At 37.0% G+C, this 13,661-nt stretch overlaps 1 protein-coding gene across 1 annotated transcript in view; it reads left to right on the forward strand.

The window, feature by feature from the left end:
- The window catches only part of DMAC2L (distal membrane arm assembly component 2 like), a 180,007-nt gene that overhangs the window by 155,321 nt on the left and 11,025 nt on the right, over window positions 1-13,661 (forward strand). The window contains exon 3 of the mRNA XM_053697642.1: window positions 4,125-4,333. Coding sequence (XP_053553617.1) covers window positions 4,125-4,333 — 209 coding nt within the window. The remainder of the gene's footprint in view (window positions 1-4,124; window positions 4,334-13,661) is intronic.

Here is a 13,661-nt window from a genome sequence, read left to right on the forward strand (position 1 = left end):
TCACAATACACTTATTTTAACCAAAAGAATAGTAATAAAAACTAAAACATAGACAAAAGCAAGTTAAATTGTAGTGAAAAAAATTCAGTTTAATTTGTAATTGATGCAAACTGAGCCTTTATATCAGCCCCAGGGGTTCTCCAGGTACCTTCTCTCTGCCATGTAAAATTTTGTATCCCAGAGAGCTTCATTACTTTCTATGGAAGGCATCTCTCATCTCTCTGGGATTTCCAGGTTACTCTTTTCTTAAAACATTCAGTGAGTTCTGCCTCTGTGAAGTCTGCTCTATAATCAGAATTTGTACAATCACAATTCTAAATACACTGCCGTACACAAAATAAAATATAAAATAGAAAATTTAAATGTAATAAAATGTAAAGTGTAAAGTGATATAAAATAGAAAGCACAAAGTGTAAATGCAGCATAACTCTCATGTCATGTGGTGCTATATTGCACTGGGATTGTCTCTCCACATACAGAAATGCAGGGAACGGCCCTTGGAGAAGTAAAGCAAAATCTGCCTTTTGAAAATTTCGCTAGGGATCCTGCAGTGCTGAAGAATCATTTTAGAATATCTCACCTGAGCAGAGAGGTTTTGAATATCAGGGCCAGAGAGAGACACCTGTGATAGTTTGTTCCCAGTGATACTTATATTTTAATTTTATTTTAATCTAGTTTATACAAATAGATACTTTGATGTATCAGTTTTGAATTTGGTGACTGGTATTAAATTTACAATCCAACCATAGCAAATGTTAAAGGGACATGAAACCCCACATTTTTCTTTTTGTGATTCAGAAAGAGCATAGCATTTTAAACAGCTTTCCAATTTACTTCTGTTATCTAATTTGCTTAATTTTACTTAGGTAGGCTCAGAAGCAGCAATGCATTACTGGGAACTAGCTGCTGATTGGAAGCTGCACATATATGCCTGTTGTCATTCGCTAACCATATATGTTCAGCTAACTCCCAGTAATGCATTGCTCCTTTTTTAACAAAGGATAATAAGGGAAAAATGCAAATTTAATAATATAAGTAAACTGGAAAGTTGTTTAACCCCTTAATGACCACAGCACTTTTTCATTTTCTGTCCGTTTGGGACCAAGGCTATTTTTACATTTTTGGCTGTGTTTGTGTTTAGCTGTAATTTTCATCTTACTCATTTACTGTACCCACACATATTATATACCATTTTTCTCGCCATTAAATTGACTTTCTAAAGATAACATTATTTTCATCATATCTTATAATTTACTATAAAAAAAAATACAAAATATGAGGAAAAAATTTAAAAAAACACACTTTTTCTAACTTTGTTTCCCAAAATCTGTTACACATCTACAACCACCAAAAAACACCCATGCTAAATAGTTTCTAAATTTTGTCCTGAGTTTAGAAATACCCAATATTTACATGCTCTTTGCTTTTTTTTCAAGTTATAGGGCAATAAATACAAGTAGCACTTTGCTATTTCCAAACCACTTTTTTTCAAAATTAGCGCTAGTTACATTGGAACACTGATATCTTTCAGGATTTCCTGAATATCCCTTGACATGTATATATTTTTTTTTTTAGAAGACATCCCAAAGTATTGATCTAGGCCCATTTTGGTATATTTCATGCCACAATTTTACCGCCAAATGCGATCAAATAAAAAAAAAATCGTTCACTTTTTCACAATTTTTTTTACAAACTTTAGGTTTCTCATTGAAATTATTTACAAACAACTTGTGCAATTATGGCATAAATGGTTGTAAATGCTATTTGTTTAGAAATAGCAGACATATATGGCTTTGTCGTTGCTTTTTGGTAATTAGAAGGCCGCTAAATGCCACCGCGCACCCCACGTTATTATGCCCAGCAGTGAAGGGGTTAATTAGGGAGCATGTAGGGAGCTTCTAGGGTTAATTTTAGCTTTAGTGTAGTGCAGTAGACAGCCCCAAGCATTGATCTAGGCCCAAATTGGTATATTTCATGCCACCATTTCACCGCCAAATGTGATCAAATTAAAAAAAACTTAAATTTTTTCACAATTTTAGGTTACTGAAATTATTTACAAACAACTTGTACAATTGTGGCACAAATGGTTATACATGCTTCTCTGGGATCCCCTTTGTTATGAAATAGCAGACATATATGGCTTTGGAGTTGTATTTTGGTAACTAGAAGGCCTCTAAATGCCGCTGCGCATCACACGTGTATTATGTCTAGCAGTGAAGGGGTTAATTAGGGAGCTTGTAGGGTTAATTTTAGCTTTAGTGTAGTGTAGTAGACATTCCAAAGTATTGATCTAGGCCCATTTTGGTATATTTCATGCCACCATTTCACCGCCAAATGCGAGCAAATAAAAAAATTGTTCCCTTTTTCACAAATTTTTTCACAAACTTTAGGTTTCTCACTGAAATGATTTACAAACAGCTTGTGCAATTATGGCACAAATTGTTGTAAATGCTTCTCTGGGATCCCCTTTGTTCAGAAATAGCAGACATATATGGCTTTGGCGTTGCTTTTTGGTAATTAGAAAGCCGCTAAATGCCGCTGCGCATCACACGTGTATTATGCCGCTGCTCATCACACGTGTATTATGGCTAGCACTGAAGGGGTTAATTAGGGAGCTTGTAGGGAGCTTGCAGGGTTAATTTTAGCTTTAGTGTAGAGGTCAGCCTCCCACCTGACACATCAGACCCCCTGATCCCTCCCAAACAGCCCTCTTTACTCCCCCACCCCACAATTGTCCCGCCATCTTAAGTACTGGCAGAAAGTCTGCTAGTACTAAAATAAAAGGTATATTTCAATTATTTTTTAAAGCATATTTACATATGCTTCTATGTAGGATCCCCCTTAGCCCCCAACCTACCTGATCTCCCCCCAAACAGCTCTCTAACCCTCCCCCTCTACCTTACTGGGATCCATCTTGGGTACTGGCAGCTGTCTGCCAGTACCCAGTTTACCAAAATATAGATTTTTTTTAAATTGTTTTAATGTTTGCCGTAGTGTAGCTTCCACCTCCAAAGACAACCCCCCACCCTCTCCCAGATCACTTAGATGCTCGTTTCCTCAATTCCCTCCCCCCTCTCTCCCACTTTTATTCCAATCATTTTCTGTAGTATAGCGGTCCCCACCCGCTCCCTCCCCGTGCACGAGTGCGCGTCCGTGCGCACCCCTGGCAACTCTACCCCCGATCCCGTCCCCCACTTCCTACTTGAAGCCATCGATGGCCACCCACCCACATCGGCTCCCACCCACCAACGATACCGGCCATCGATGTCCGGTGCAGAGAGGGCCACAGAGTGGCTCTCTCTGCATCGGATGGCTAAAAATGGTTATTGCAGGATGCCTTGATATCGAGGCATCACTGCAATAACCGGAAAGCGTCTGGAAGCGATCAGGATCGCTTCCAGCCCTTTCCAAGACCGACGACATACAGGGTACATCCTCAGGCGTTAACTGTATTTTTTTTAGGACGTACCCTGTACGTCGTCGGTCATTTAGGGGTTAAAATATTATGCTCTACCTGAATCCCAAAAGAAAATTTGACGGTTTCATATCCCTTTAAACTAATAATTCTATTCTTGTAGTATTTGGTCCATATTTCCTATAAATTACTTGGAAAGCTAACCATATAAAGTATTCCTAAAATCAGGACAAAATAATATTTTTTGATGTATTTTTCTTTAGCTGCACTAGGTGTATAAATTATTTTAAAGAAAACTGGAAAAAAAAGTTTTGTTTTTAATTTCACCTATTTTCAGTATTAAACATTAATATATACACATATTGGGTATCACAAGAAAGCCCAGTTTGTCTATTAAAAATATATGTGTGGGTGCGATTAACATGAGAGCAGATAATTATGGATAAAGAAATACATAGCAAAAGCCAAAATTGCCTCTGTCATTTACACATGGAAACTAGGAAAAACCTCCACCCTTAAAGGGACATTGAGCACTAAATACATTTTTATAAGTATAGTATTGAGGTTATTCCCTGCTTAAATGTGTTTAGTCTCTCAAATTCAAGCATATTTCAAACAAATTTAATTTAATATTGTCTGTTTGTTATGGACTCTTGATCCTTTCCCTAGGTTTACCATAATTGTATCTAATGACATTTTTTTTTTAAAGGGTTGACTATGAACGTATCAAGAGTGTTGGTGCAGACAGAGCCGCTTCGGAATGGCTGCTGCGCTGCGGGGCACGGGTACGTTTTCAGGGATTCGAAAAATTTCAGCATGACTACAATGGCCTTCCAACAGGACCATTGGGAAAATACAAGATTCAGGCAATTGATGCTACAGAATCCTGTATCATGGACAAAGGATTTGAGTATCTAGGTATGATATTTTATAATAGTATACTTAATGTAGATTTGTGCACGTTGTTTTGATTTACTCGTGAAAATATAGAAATCTTACATATACTAAAAACACACTATGGATAATTGTGTAGAAATAAAATGCAGACTAATCTGACAGCTGCTATATTGCCAACCTTTATATTGCGGCTGAATGCTACAGGCGGTAATTTTAAAGGACCACTAAATACAGCAGAATGTAATAATTGACAAATACACAATATAAAGACAATGCAATAACACTTACTTTGAATTTGAAATGAGCAGTAGAATATTTTTCTGGAAAATTTCAAAGTTAATCCAATTTTTCCTCCTCCTGCATCATATGACAGCCATCAGCCAATCACAAAATACATATATGTATGTACTGATCACTTTTGCACATGCTCAGTAGGAGCTGGAGCCTCAGAAAGTGTGCATATAAAAAGAATGTGCACGTTTTGATAATGGAAGTAAATTTGATTTTTTTTATTGCAAGCTTATCTGAATCATGAAACTTTATTTTTCAATTTAGTGCCCCTTTAACTACGCCACAATTTTGCCACCCTTGACATGATATTGTCATGGTTCCCAACCTAAATGTTAGGTAAGTGCAGCATTTTGGCTGTTACAGATAGAGGTAGGTTTAGGAGGGTAAGGCTAAGATTAGGGGTGTCGTTGGAGTTAGGGTTGAACCTTGGATCCAAGAGATTGTTACAAAGTATTGCACAGGTGAAGATGCAATTAGAAATTAGACTAAAAATTTAATTTAAATATATATATATATATATATATATATATATATATATATATATATATATATATGGCAAACTGGAAACATGAGCTTCAATGTTAATGTTTTATTTGAAACCAGAAGACCCCCCCTATGGAGGATTGCAATGCAATGTGACCATAGTTTCACTGAAGCTTCTGTCGCCTGAGACACGTCCCTCCTTGTAACATCATCGCATACACGCAGATCACCGACTACTAGATATGGCCTTTTGTGCACATCGTTCTCTAACAAATCAGGAAGAAGATGTCCATTAGCCACACAGATCTCAATGTGCTGCACTTTCAGAAGAATAATTGCTACCGACGACACTGCAGCTCTGTAAAACTAATGTTTCTTTTCTCTTTAGAGGTCTTACAGTAAGTCCCCTACTTACAAAGATACAAACATGCGTTAGCAGGTCAAATCACAGAAGTTAGTTCCATTTTCTTTCATGTAATTGGCAAGAGTCCATGAGCTAGTGACGTATGGGATATACAATCCTACCAGGAGGGGCAAAGTTTCCCAAACCCCAAAATGCCTATAAATACACCCCTCACCACACCCACAATTCAGTTTTACAAACTTTGCCTCCTATGGAGGTGGTGAAGTAAGTTTGTGCTAAGATTTCTACGTTGACATGCGCTTCTCAGCATTTTGAAGCATGATTCCTCTCAGAGTACAGTGAATGTCAGAGGGACGTAGAGAGAGTATTACCTATTGAATGCAATGATTTTCCTAATGGGGTCTTTTTCATGGGTTCTCTGTTATCGGTCGTAGAGATTCATCTCATACCTCCCTTTTCAGATCGACGATATACTCTCATATACCATTACCTTTACTGATAACTGTTTCAGTACTGGTTTGACTATCTGCTATATGTGGATGGGTGTCTTTGGGTAAGTATGTTTTTATTTCTTAAGACACCTCAGCTATGGTTTGGCACTTTATGCATTTATATAAAGTTCTAAATATATGTATTGTGCTTATATTTGCCATGAGTCAGGTTCATGTATTTTCTTTTTGCAGATTGTTAGTTTCATATTTGGGAAAGTTAATATTGAGAAATATTTTTCTTACCTGGGGTTTAGTCTTTTTTTCAATTGACATCGGTTCTACCAAAGCTAAGTGCATTTGTTGTAAAATTGTGGAGATTATATCTCCAAATGTCATTTGTATTAGTTGTCATGATAAACTTTTACATGCAGATAGAGTTTCCATCTGTAATAGTACATTGCCGGTTGCAGTTCCCTCAACTTCTAATGTACATGATATACCTATGAATTTTAAAGAATTTGTTACTGATTCTATTCAGAAGGCTTTGTCTGCATTTCCACCTTCTAATAAGCGTAAGAGGTCTTTTAAAAGTTCTGATCAAGTTGATGAAATTTCAAATGACCGACAGCATAATGAATTATCCACCTCTGATGAGGATCTATCTGATTCAGAAGATCCTTCCGCAGACATTGACACTGACAAATCTACTTATTTATTTAAAATAGAGTATATGCTTTCTTTGTTAAAAGAAGTGTTAATTACTTTGGATATTGAGGAAGCTAGTCCTCTTGATATTAAAACCAGTAAACGTTTAAATGCTGTTTTTAAACCTACTGTGGTTACTCCAGAGGTTTTTCCTATTCCTGATGCTATTTCTGACATGATTTCTAAGGAATGGAATAAGCCAGGTACTCCTTTTAATCCTTCTGTAAGGTTTAAAAAATTGTATCCTTTACCAGCAATTGCAATAGAGTTTTGGGAAAAGATCCCCAAAGTTGATGGGGCTATTTCTACTCTTGCTAAACGAACCACTATTCCTATGGAAGATAGTACTTCCTTTAAAGATCCTTTTGATAGGAAGATTGAATCTTATCTAAGGAAAGCCTATTTATATTCAGCTCATCTTCTTAGGCCTGCAATTACTTTGGCTGATGTTGCAGCTGCTTCTACTTTTTGGTTGGAGAATTTAGCGCAACAAGAATTGGATTCTGACATATCTAGCATTGTTCGCTTACTGCAACATGCTAATCATTTTATTTGTGATGCCATTTTTTATATTATCAAAATTGATGTTAGATCCATGTCTTTAGCTATTTTAGATAGAAGAGCTTTGTGGCTTAAATCTTTGAATGCTGATATAACATCTAAGTCTAGATTGCTATCTCTTTCTTACCAAGGTAATAATTTATTTGGTTCTCAGTTGGATTCTATTATTTCAACTGTTACTGGGGGGAAAGGAGTTTTTTTGCCTCAGGATAAAAAAACCTAAGGGTAAATCTAAGGCTTCTAATAGTTTTCGTTCCTTTCGTCAAAATAAGGAACAAAAACCTAATCCTTCCCCCAAGGAATCTGTTTCCAATTGGAAGCCTTCCTCAAATTGGAATAAATCCAAGCCTTTTAAGAAACCAAAGTCAGCCCCTAAGTCCGCATGAAGGTGCGACCCTCATTCCAGCTCAGCTGGTAGGAGGCAGATTAAGGTTTTTCAAGGATGTTTGGATAAATTCTGTCCAAAATCAATGGATTCAGAGCATTGTCTCTCAGGGGTACCGAATTGGATTCAGAGTAAGACCTCCTGTGAGGAGATTTTTTTTCTCTCACGCATCCCAGTAAATCCAGTAAAAGCTCAGGCTTTCCTGAACTGTGTTTCAGATCTGGAGGTTTCAGGGGTAATCATGCCGGTTCCTTTTCAGGAACAAGGCCTGGGGTTTTATTCAAATCTATTCATTGTCCCAAAGAAAGAAAATTCATTTAGACCAGTTCTGGATCTGAAAATTTTGAATCGTTATGTAAGAGTACCAACTTTCAAGATGGTGACTATAAGGACTATTCTGCCTTTTGTTCAGCAAGGACATTATATGTCTACAATAGACTTGCAGGATGCTTACCTTCATATTCCGATTCATCCAGAACATTATCAGTTCCTGAGATTCTCTTTTCTAGACAAGCATTACCAATTTGTTGCTCTTCCATTTGGCCTAGCAACAGCTCCAAGGTTCTGGGTGCCCTACTCTCTGTAATCAGAGAACAGGGTATTGCAGTGTTTCCTTATTTGGACGATATCTTGGTACTAGCTCAGTCTTTACGTTCTGCAGAATTTCACATGAATCAACTTGTGTTGTTTCTTCGAAAACATGGTTGGAGGATCAATTTACCAAAAAGTTTTTTGATTCATCAGATAAGGGTCACCTTTTTAGGTTTCCAGATAGATTCAGTTTCCATGACTCTGTCTAACAGACAAGAGACGTTTGAAATTGGTTGCAGCTTGTCGGCGCCTTCAGTCCCAGTCATTCCCTTCAGTGGCTATGTGCATGGAAGTTTTAGGCCTCATGACTGCAGCATCGGACGCGATTCCTTTTGCTCGTTTTCACATGAGACCTCTCCAGATTTGCATGCTGAATCAATGGTGCCGGGATTATACAAAGATATCACAATTAATATCCTTAAATCCCAATATTCAACACTCTCTGACGTGGTGATTAAATCACCAGCGTTTAGTTCAAGGGGCCTCTTTTGTTCGGCCAACCTGGACTGTGATCACAACAGATGCGAGTCATTCAGGTTGGGGAGCTGTCTGGGGATCTCTGACAGCACAAGGAGTTTGGAAATCTCAAGAGGCGAGATTACCAATCAATATTTTAGAACTCCGTGCAATTTTTAGAGCTCTTCCATTTTGGCCTCTGTTGAAGAGAGAACCGTTCATTTGTTTTCAGACAGACAATATCACAATGGTGGCATATGTCAATCATCAGGGTGGGACTCACAGTCCCCTAGCTAATGAAAGAAGTATCTCGGATACTTGTTTGGGCGGAATCCAGCTCTTGTCTAATCTCTGTGGTTCATATCCCAGGTGTAGACAGTTGGGAGGCGGATTATCTCAGCCGTCAGACTTTACATCCAGGGGAGTGGTCTCTCCATCCGGATGTGTTTTCTCAGATTGTTCAGATGTGGGGTCTTCCAGAAATAGATCTGATGGCCTCTCATCTAAACAAGAAACTTCCCAGATACCTGTCCAGGTCCAGGGATTCTCAGGCGGAAGCAGTGGATGCGCTGACACTTCCTTGGTGTTATCAACCTGCTTATATCTTCCCGCCTCTAGTTCTTCTTCTGAGAGTGATCTCCAAGATCATCATGGAACAATCGTTTGTGTTGCTGGTGGCTCCAGCATGGCCCCACAGGTTTTGGTATACGGATCTTGTTCGGATTTCCAGTTGCCAACCTTGGCCACTTCCGTTAATTCCGGACCTACTGTCTCAAGGTCCGTTTTTCCATCAGGATCTCAAATCATTAAATTTGAAGGTATGGAAATTGAACGCTTAGTATTAAGTCATAGAGGTTTCTCTGACTCAGTAATTAATACTATGTTACAAGCTTGTAAATCTGTCTCTAGGAAGATTTATTATCGAGTTTGGAAGATTTACATTTCATGGTGTTCTTCTCATAAATTCTCTTGGCATTCTTTTAGAATTCCTAGAATTTTACAGTTTCTCCAGGATGGTTTGGATAGGGGTTTTGTCTGCAAGTTCCTTGAAGGGACAAATCTCTGCTCTTTCAGTTTTATTTCACAGAAAGATTGCTAAACTTCCTGATATTCACTGTTTTGTACAGGCTTTAGTTTGTATTAAGCCCGTCATTAAATCAATTTCTCCTCCTTGGAGTCTTAATTTGGTTTTGAAGGCATAACAGGCTCCTCCGTTTGAGCCTATGCATTCTTTGGACATTAAAATACTTTCTTGTAAAGTATTGTTCCTTTTGGCCATCTCTTCTGCTAGAAGAGTGTCTGAGCTATCTGCTCTTTCTTGTGAATCTCCTTTTCTGATTTTTCTTCAGGATAAGGCGGTTTTGCGGACTTCATTTGAATTTTTACCTAAGGTTGTGATTTCTAACAACATTAGTAGAGAAATTGTTGTTCCTTCTTTGTGTCCTAACCCTAAGAATCCTTTGAAAAGATCCTTACATTCTTTGGATGTGGTAAGAGCTTTGAAATATTATGTTGAAGCTACTAAAGATTTCAGAAAGACTTCTAGTCTATGTGTTATATTTTCTGGTCCTAGGAAAGGTCAGAAAGCATCTGCTATTTTTTTTGGCCTCTTGGTTAAGCCCCACCTCAGAGCATTACAGTTCATTCTACTAGTTCAGTCTCCACTTCGTGGGCTTTTAAGAATGAAGCTTCAGTTGATCAGATTTGCAAAGCAGCGACTTGGTCCTCTTTGCATACATTTACTAAATTCTAACGTTTTGATGTATTTGCTTCTTCTGAAGCAGTTTTTGGTAGAAAAGTTCTTCAGGCAGCTGTTTCAGTCTGATTATTCTGCTGATGTTTTAAGTTTTTCTTTTCTTCATGAGAATAACTTATATTTTGGGTTGTGGATTATTTTTTCAGCATTTGGCTGTTGTTTATTTTTATCCCTCCCTCTCTAGTGACTCTTGCATGGAGTTCCACATCTTGGGTATTTGATATCCCATACGTCACTAGCTCATGGACTCTTGCCAATTACATGAAAGAAAAGATAATTTATGTAAGAACTTACCTGATAAATTAATTTCTTTCATATTGGCAAGAGTCCATGAGGCCCACCCATTTTATGGTGGTTATGATTTATTTGTATAAAGCACAATTATTCCAAATTTCTTTGTTGATGCTTTTTTACTCCTTTCTTTATCACCCCACTACTTGGCTATTCGTTAAACTGAATTGTGGGTGTGGTGAGGGGTGTATTTATAGGCATTTTGAGGTTTGGGGAACTTTGCCCCTCCTGGTAGGATTGTATATCCCATACGTCACTAGCTCATGGACTTTTGCCAATATGAAAGAAATGAATTTATCAGGTACGTTCTTACATAAATTATGTTTTTGTTCACTTCATGCCTGTTTTACTATACAAGGTAAGATTAAAAATGTTTTCTTTACAGTATTGTTTGTTTTGTATGTACTGCTGTACTGTAATTTGTGTGAAAGGTATTATAAAGTGAGGTTTATAATACTTTTCACAAAAATTACAATACGGTTGGACTTACAAACAAATTGGACTTACAAACATGCTCCCAGAACGGAACTCGTTCGTAAGTAGGGGACTTACTGTACATAGTTCCAGATTACTAAAGTACAATGCCCATGTGATGATTTATGCATGAATAGTCAGCAATAAACGTCTAACAACTATCATCATTTTATGTTTTTATCTCCCGTATAGACTCTATACTTTATTTTCATGAGATTTTTTACTTTTTTATTTATTCATTAAGAAATAGCGATTTTTATCATTAGTATATGGTAAATAATGAAGTGAAATGATCTTTGAAATACAGATAACTGGTGGAAGTGGAACCTTCTAGAATGATGTACTGATTTACATATAAGAGGCAACACATAATATAGAAGGAGGGATCCAGAGATACCGAAGGATACAAGTCACAGATTTAACTATGGTAGCTGAAGTATATCCAGCCCAGCTTGGGATAACTTCTGAGAACATTCTAATAGAACGAGCGGAACCAGATTCTAGGTTGATGGCAATGTATGTGCAGCTCTATGTAACTAATAGGCATAAGTATTCGTCAGTTTTGTTAGCTGCCAAATGCGGAAGAAGTCGGCTGCTCACAGCATTTTGCTCTTTTCGCAGCTGTAATTTCCCTTTTTATGTATATATCAATATATGGTCTAGATTAATTAAGCCTATAATTAGCACTATTGCATAGTCCTTCTGTAGTGGGCGGGACACAAATGTATACATATATAAATAAATATATATATATATATATATATATATATATATATCACGTATGGCCTAGCACATCAAAAGCATCCAATAGAGAGTAATAAGGAAGGCACTCACCGGATTTAACCAAGGGAAATATTTAATCCTTTACCGTGACGTTTCAGAGTGTTACCCCCGTTTTCAAACGGACAACCAGACCCCACATAAAACAGAGCCTTACATACCCACTCACCTCAATCAGCAAGTACATTACAGAAGGTGCACAACACGGAGCACACATCATCAGGCGGCGCCCGTATCATAGCAACCTGCTGTCAACAAAAAACTATGTAAAGATCTAAGTGCAACTTATATAAACACTGTTAAAAACAAAGTTACTATATATACACAGGTACACAACTATAAAGGCAATATAGCAATTACGGACCTAAATAGTCTAATTATATTAGGCTTAAAGGGACATGAAACTCAATTTTTTTCTTTAATGATTCAGATAGAGAATATAATTTTAAACAACTTTCTAATTTGCTTCTATTATTTCATTTGTATCATTCTCTTGGTATAATTTGTTGAAGGAGCAGCAATGCACTAATGGTTTCTAACTGAACACGTGTGAGCCAATCACAATCGACATATATATGCAGCCACCAATCAACAGCTAGAATCTAGGTTCTGTGCTGCTCCTGAGCTTGTCTAGATAAATATTTCAGTAAAGGATAACAAGAGAAGGAAGCAAATTAAATAATAGAAGTAAATTGGAAAGTTGTTTAAAATTGTATTCTCTATCTGAATCATGAAAGAATTTTTTTTGGGTTTCATGTCCCTTTAAGATACTACGTTCAAAGTGCAATAAACCTTTACGGAGCCAGCTCGGCTAATATCGGCTGTTAAAGCACATAACAGGCATGAACATGCTTTTCTATGTCTTATTTGTGTGCAATCAGCCTTACATAATATGTAAAAATCTCAACACAGACCCAGCATCTCCTCATATCGGCTGTTAAAATACGTAACAGGCATGAAATACTTTCCTATGCCTATTTGTGGGCAATCAGCCTTACACAAAAACAATAACAACACAGATAAGTTAACCAAAGACAAAAAAGTATAGAACTAAAATAGAATAGAATAAAAAATAAATAAATAAATATAAAAAAATAAAATAAAAATACATTGATCAAAAATCACAAAAACGAATACTAAAATAAACCATAAAAAATAATTAATAATAATAGAAATTAAAATAAATTAAATACCTGTACATAAAAAGACAAAGTCATGGACAATAAAACAAGCAACTTACGGGAAGGGGGAACAAACGGCCACAGGATGAAAAATCAAGACAAGAGGGAAGGGAAGAAAAACATAAATGTTTTTAGGAAAAGGTGCTATAAGTCCTCATCATGGCTAGGGGACCAAGTTACAGAAAACTATGCCATTCGAGTTTAGTATTTAGCACTTTGGGAATTATGGTTTCCAACTCGAAGGTCCATCTAGTCTCCCTTTGCAAAAGCAATCTGTTCCTGTCACCACCTCTGCTCATTTCGGGTACATGATCAATAATCGTGTAGCGAAGATCCGCTACATTGTGCCCCTGTTCTTGAAAGTGCCTGGCTACCGGCTGATTAGACTCTCCTTTCTTTATGGCTTTATGATGGATGGTAAATGTTTCCTAACAGAGACAATAAAAATGTAAAATTGTGAATACCGAGGAGACAGTGAGAGTAAAATTCAGTGTTTGTCATAAATTAAATAAAGGAAAAAATATAGAATCCCTTTGTTATTTAAAGGGACATGAAACCCAACATTTTTTTTTCATAATTCAGATAGAGAATACAATTTTA

This window comes from Bombina bombina, chromosome 1 (genome assembly GCF_027579735.1).
Source record: "Bombina bombina isolate aBomBom1 chromosome 1, aBomBom1.pri, whole genome shotgun sequence".
In the NCBI taxonomy this organism is placed as follows: Eukaryota; Metazoa; Chordata; class Amphibia; order Anura; family Bombinatoridae; genus Bombina; species Bombina bombina.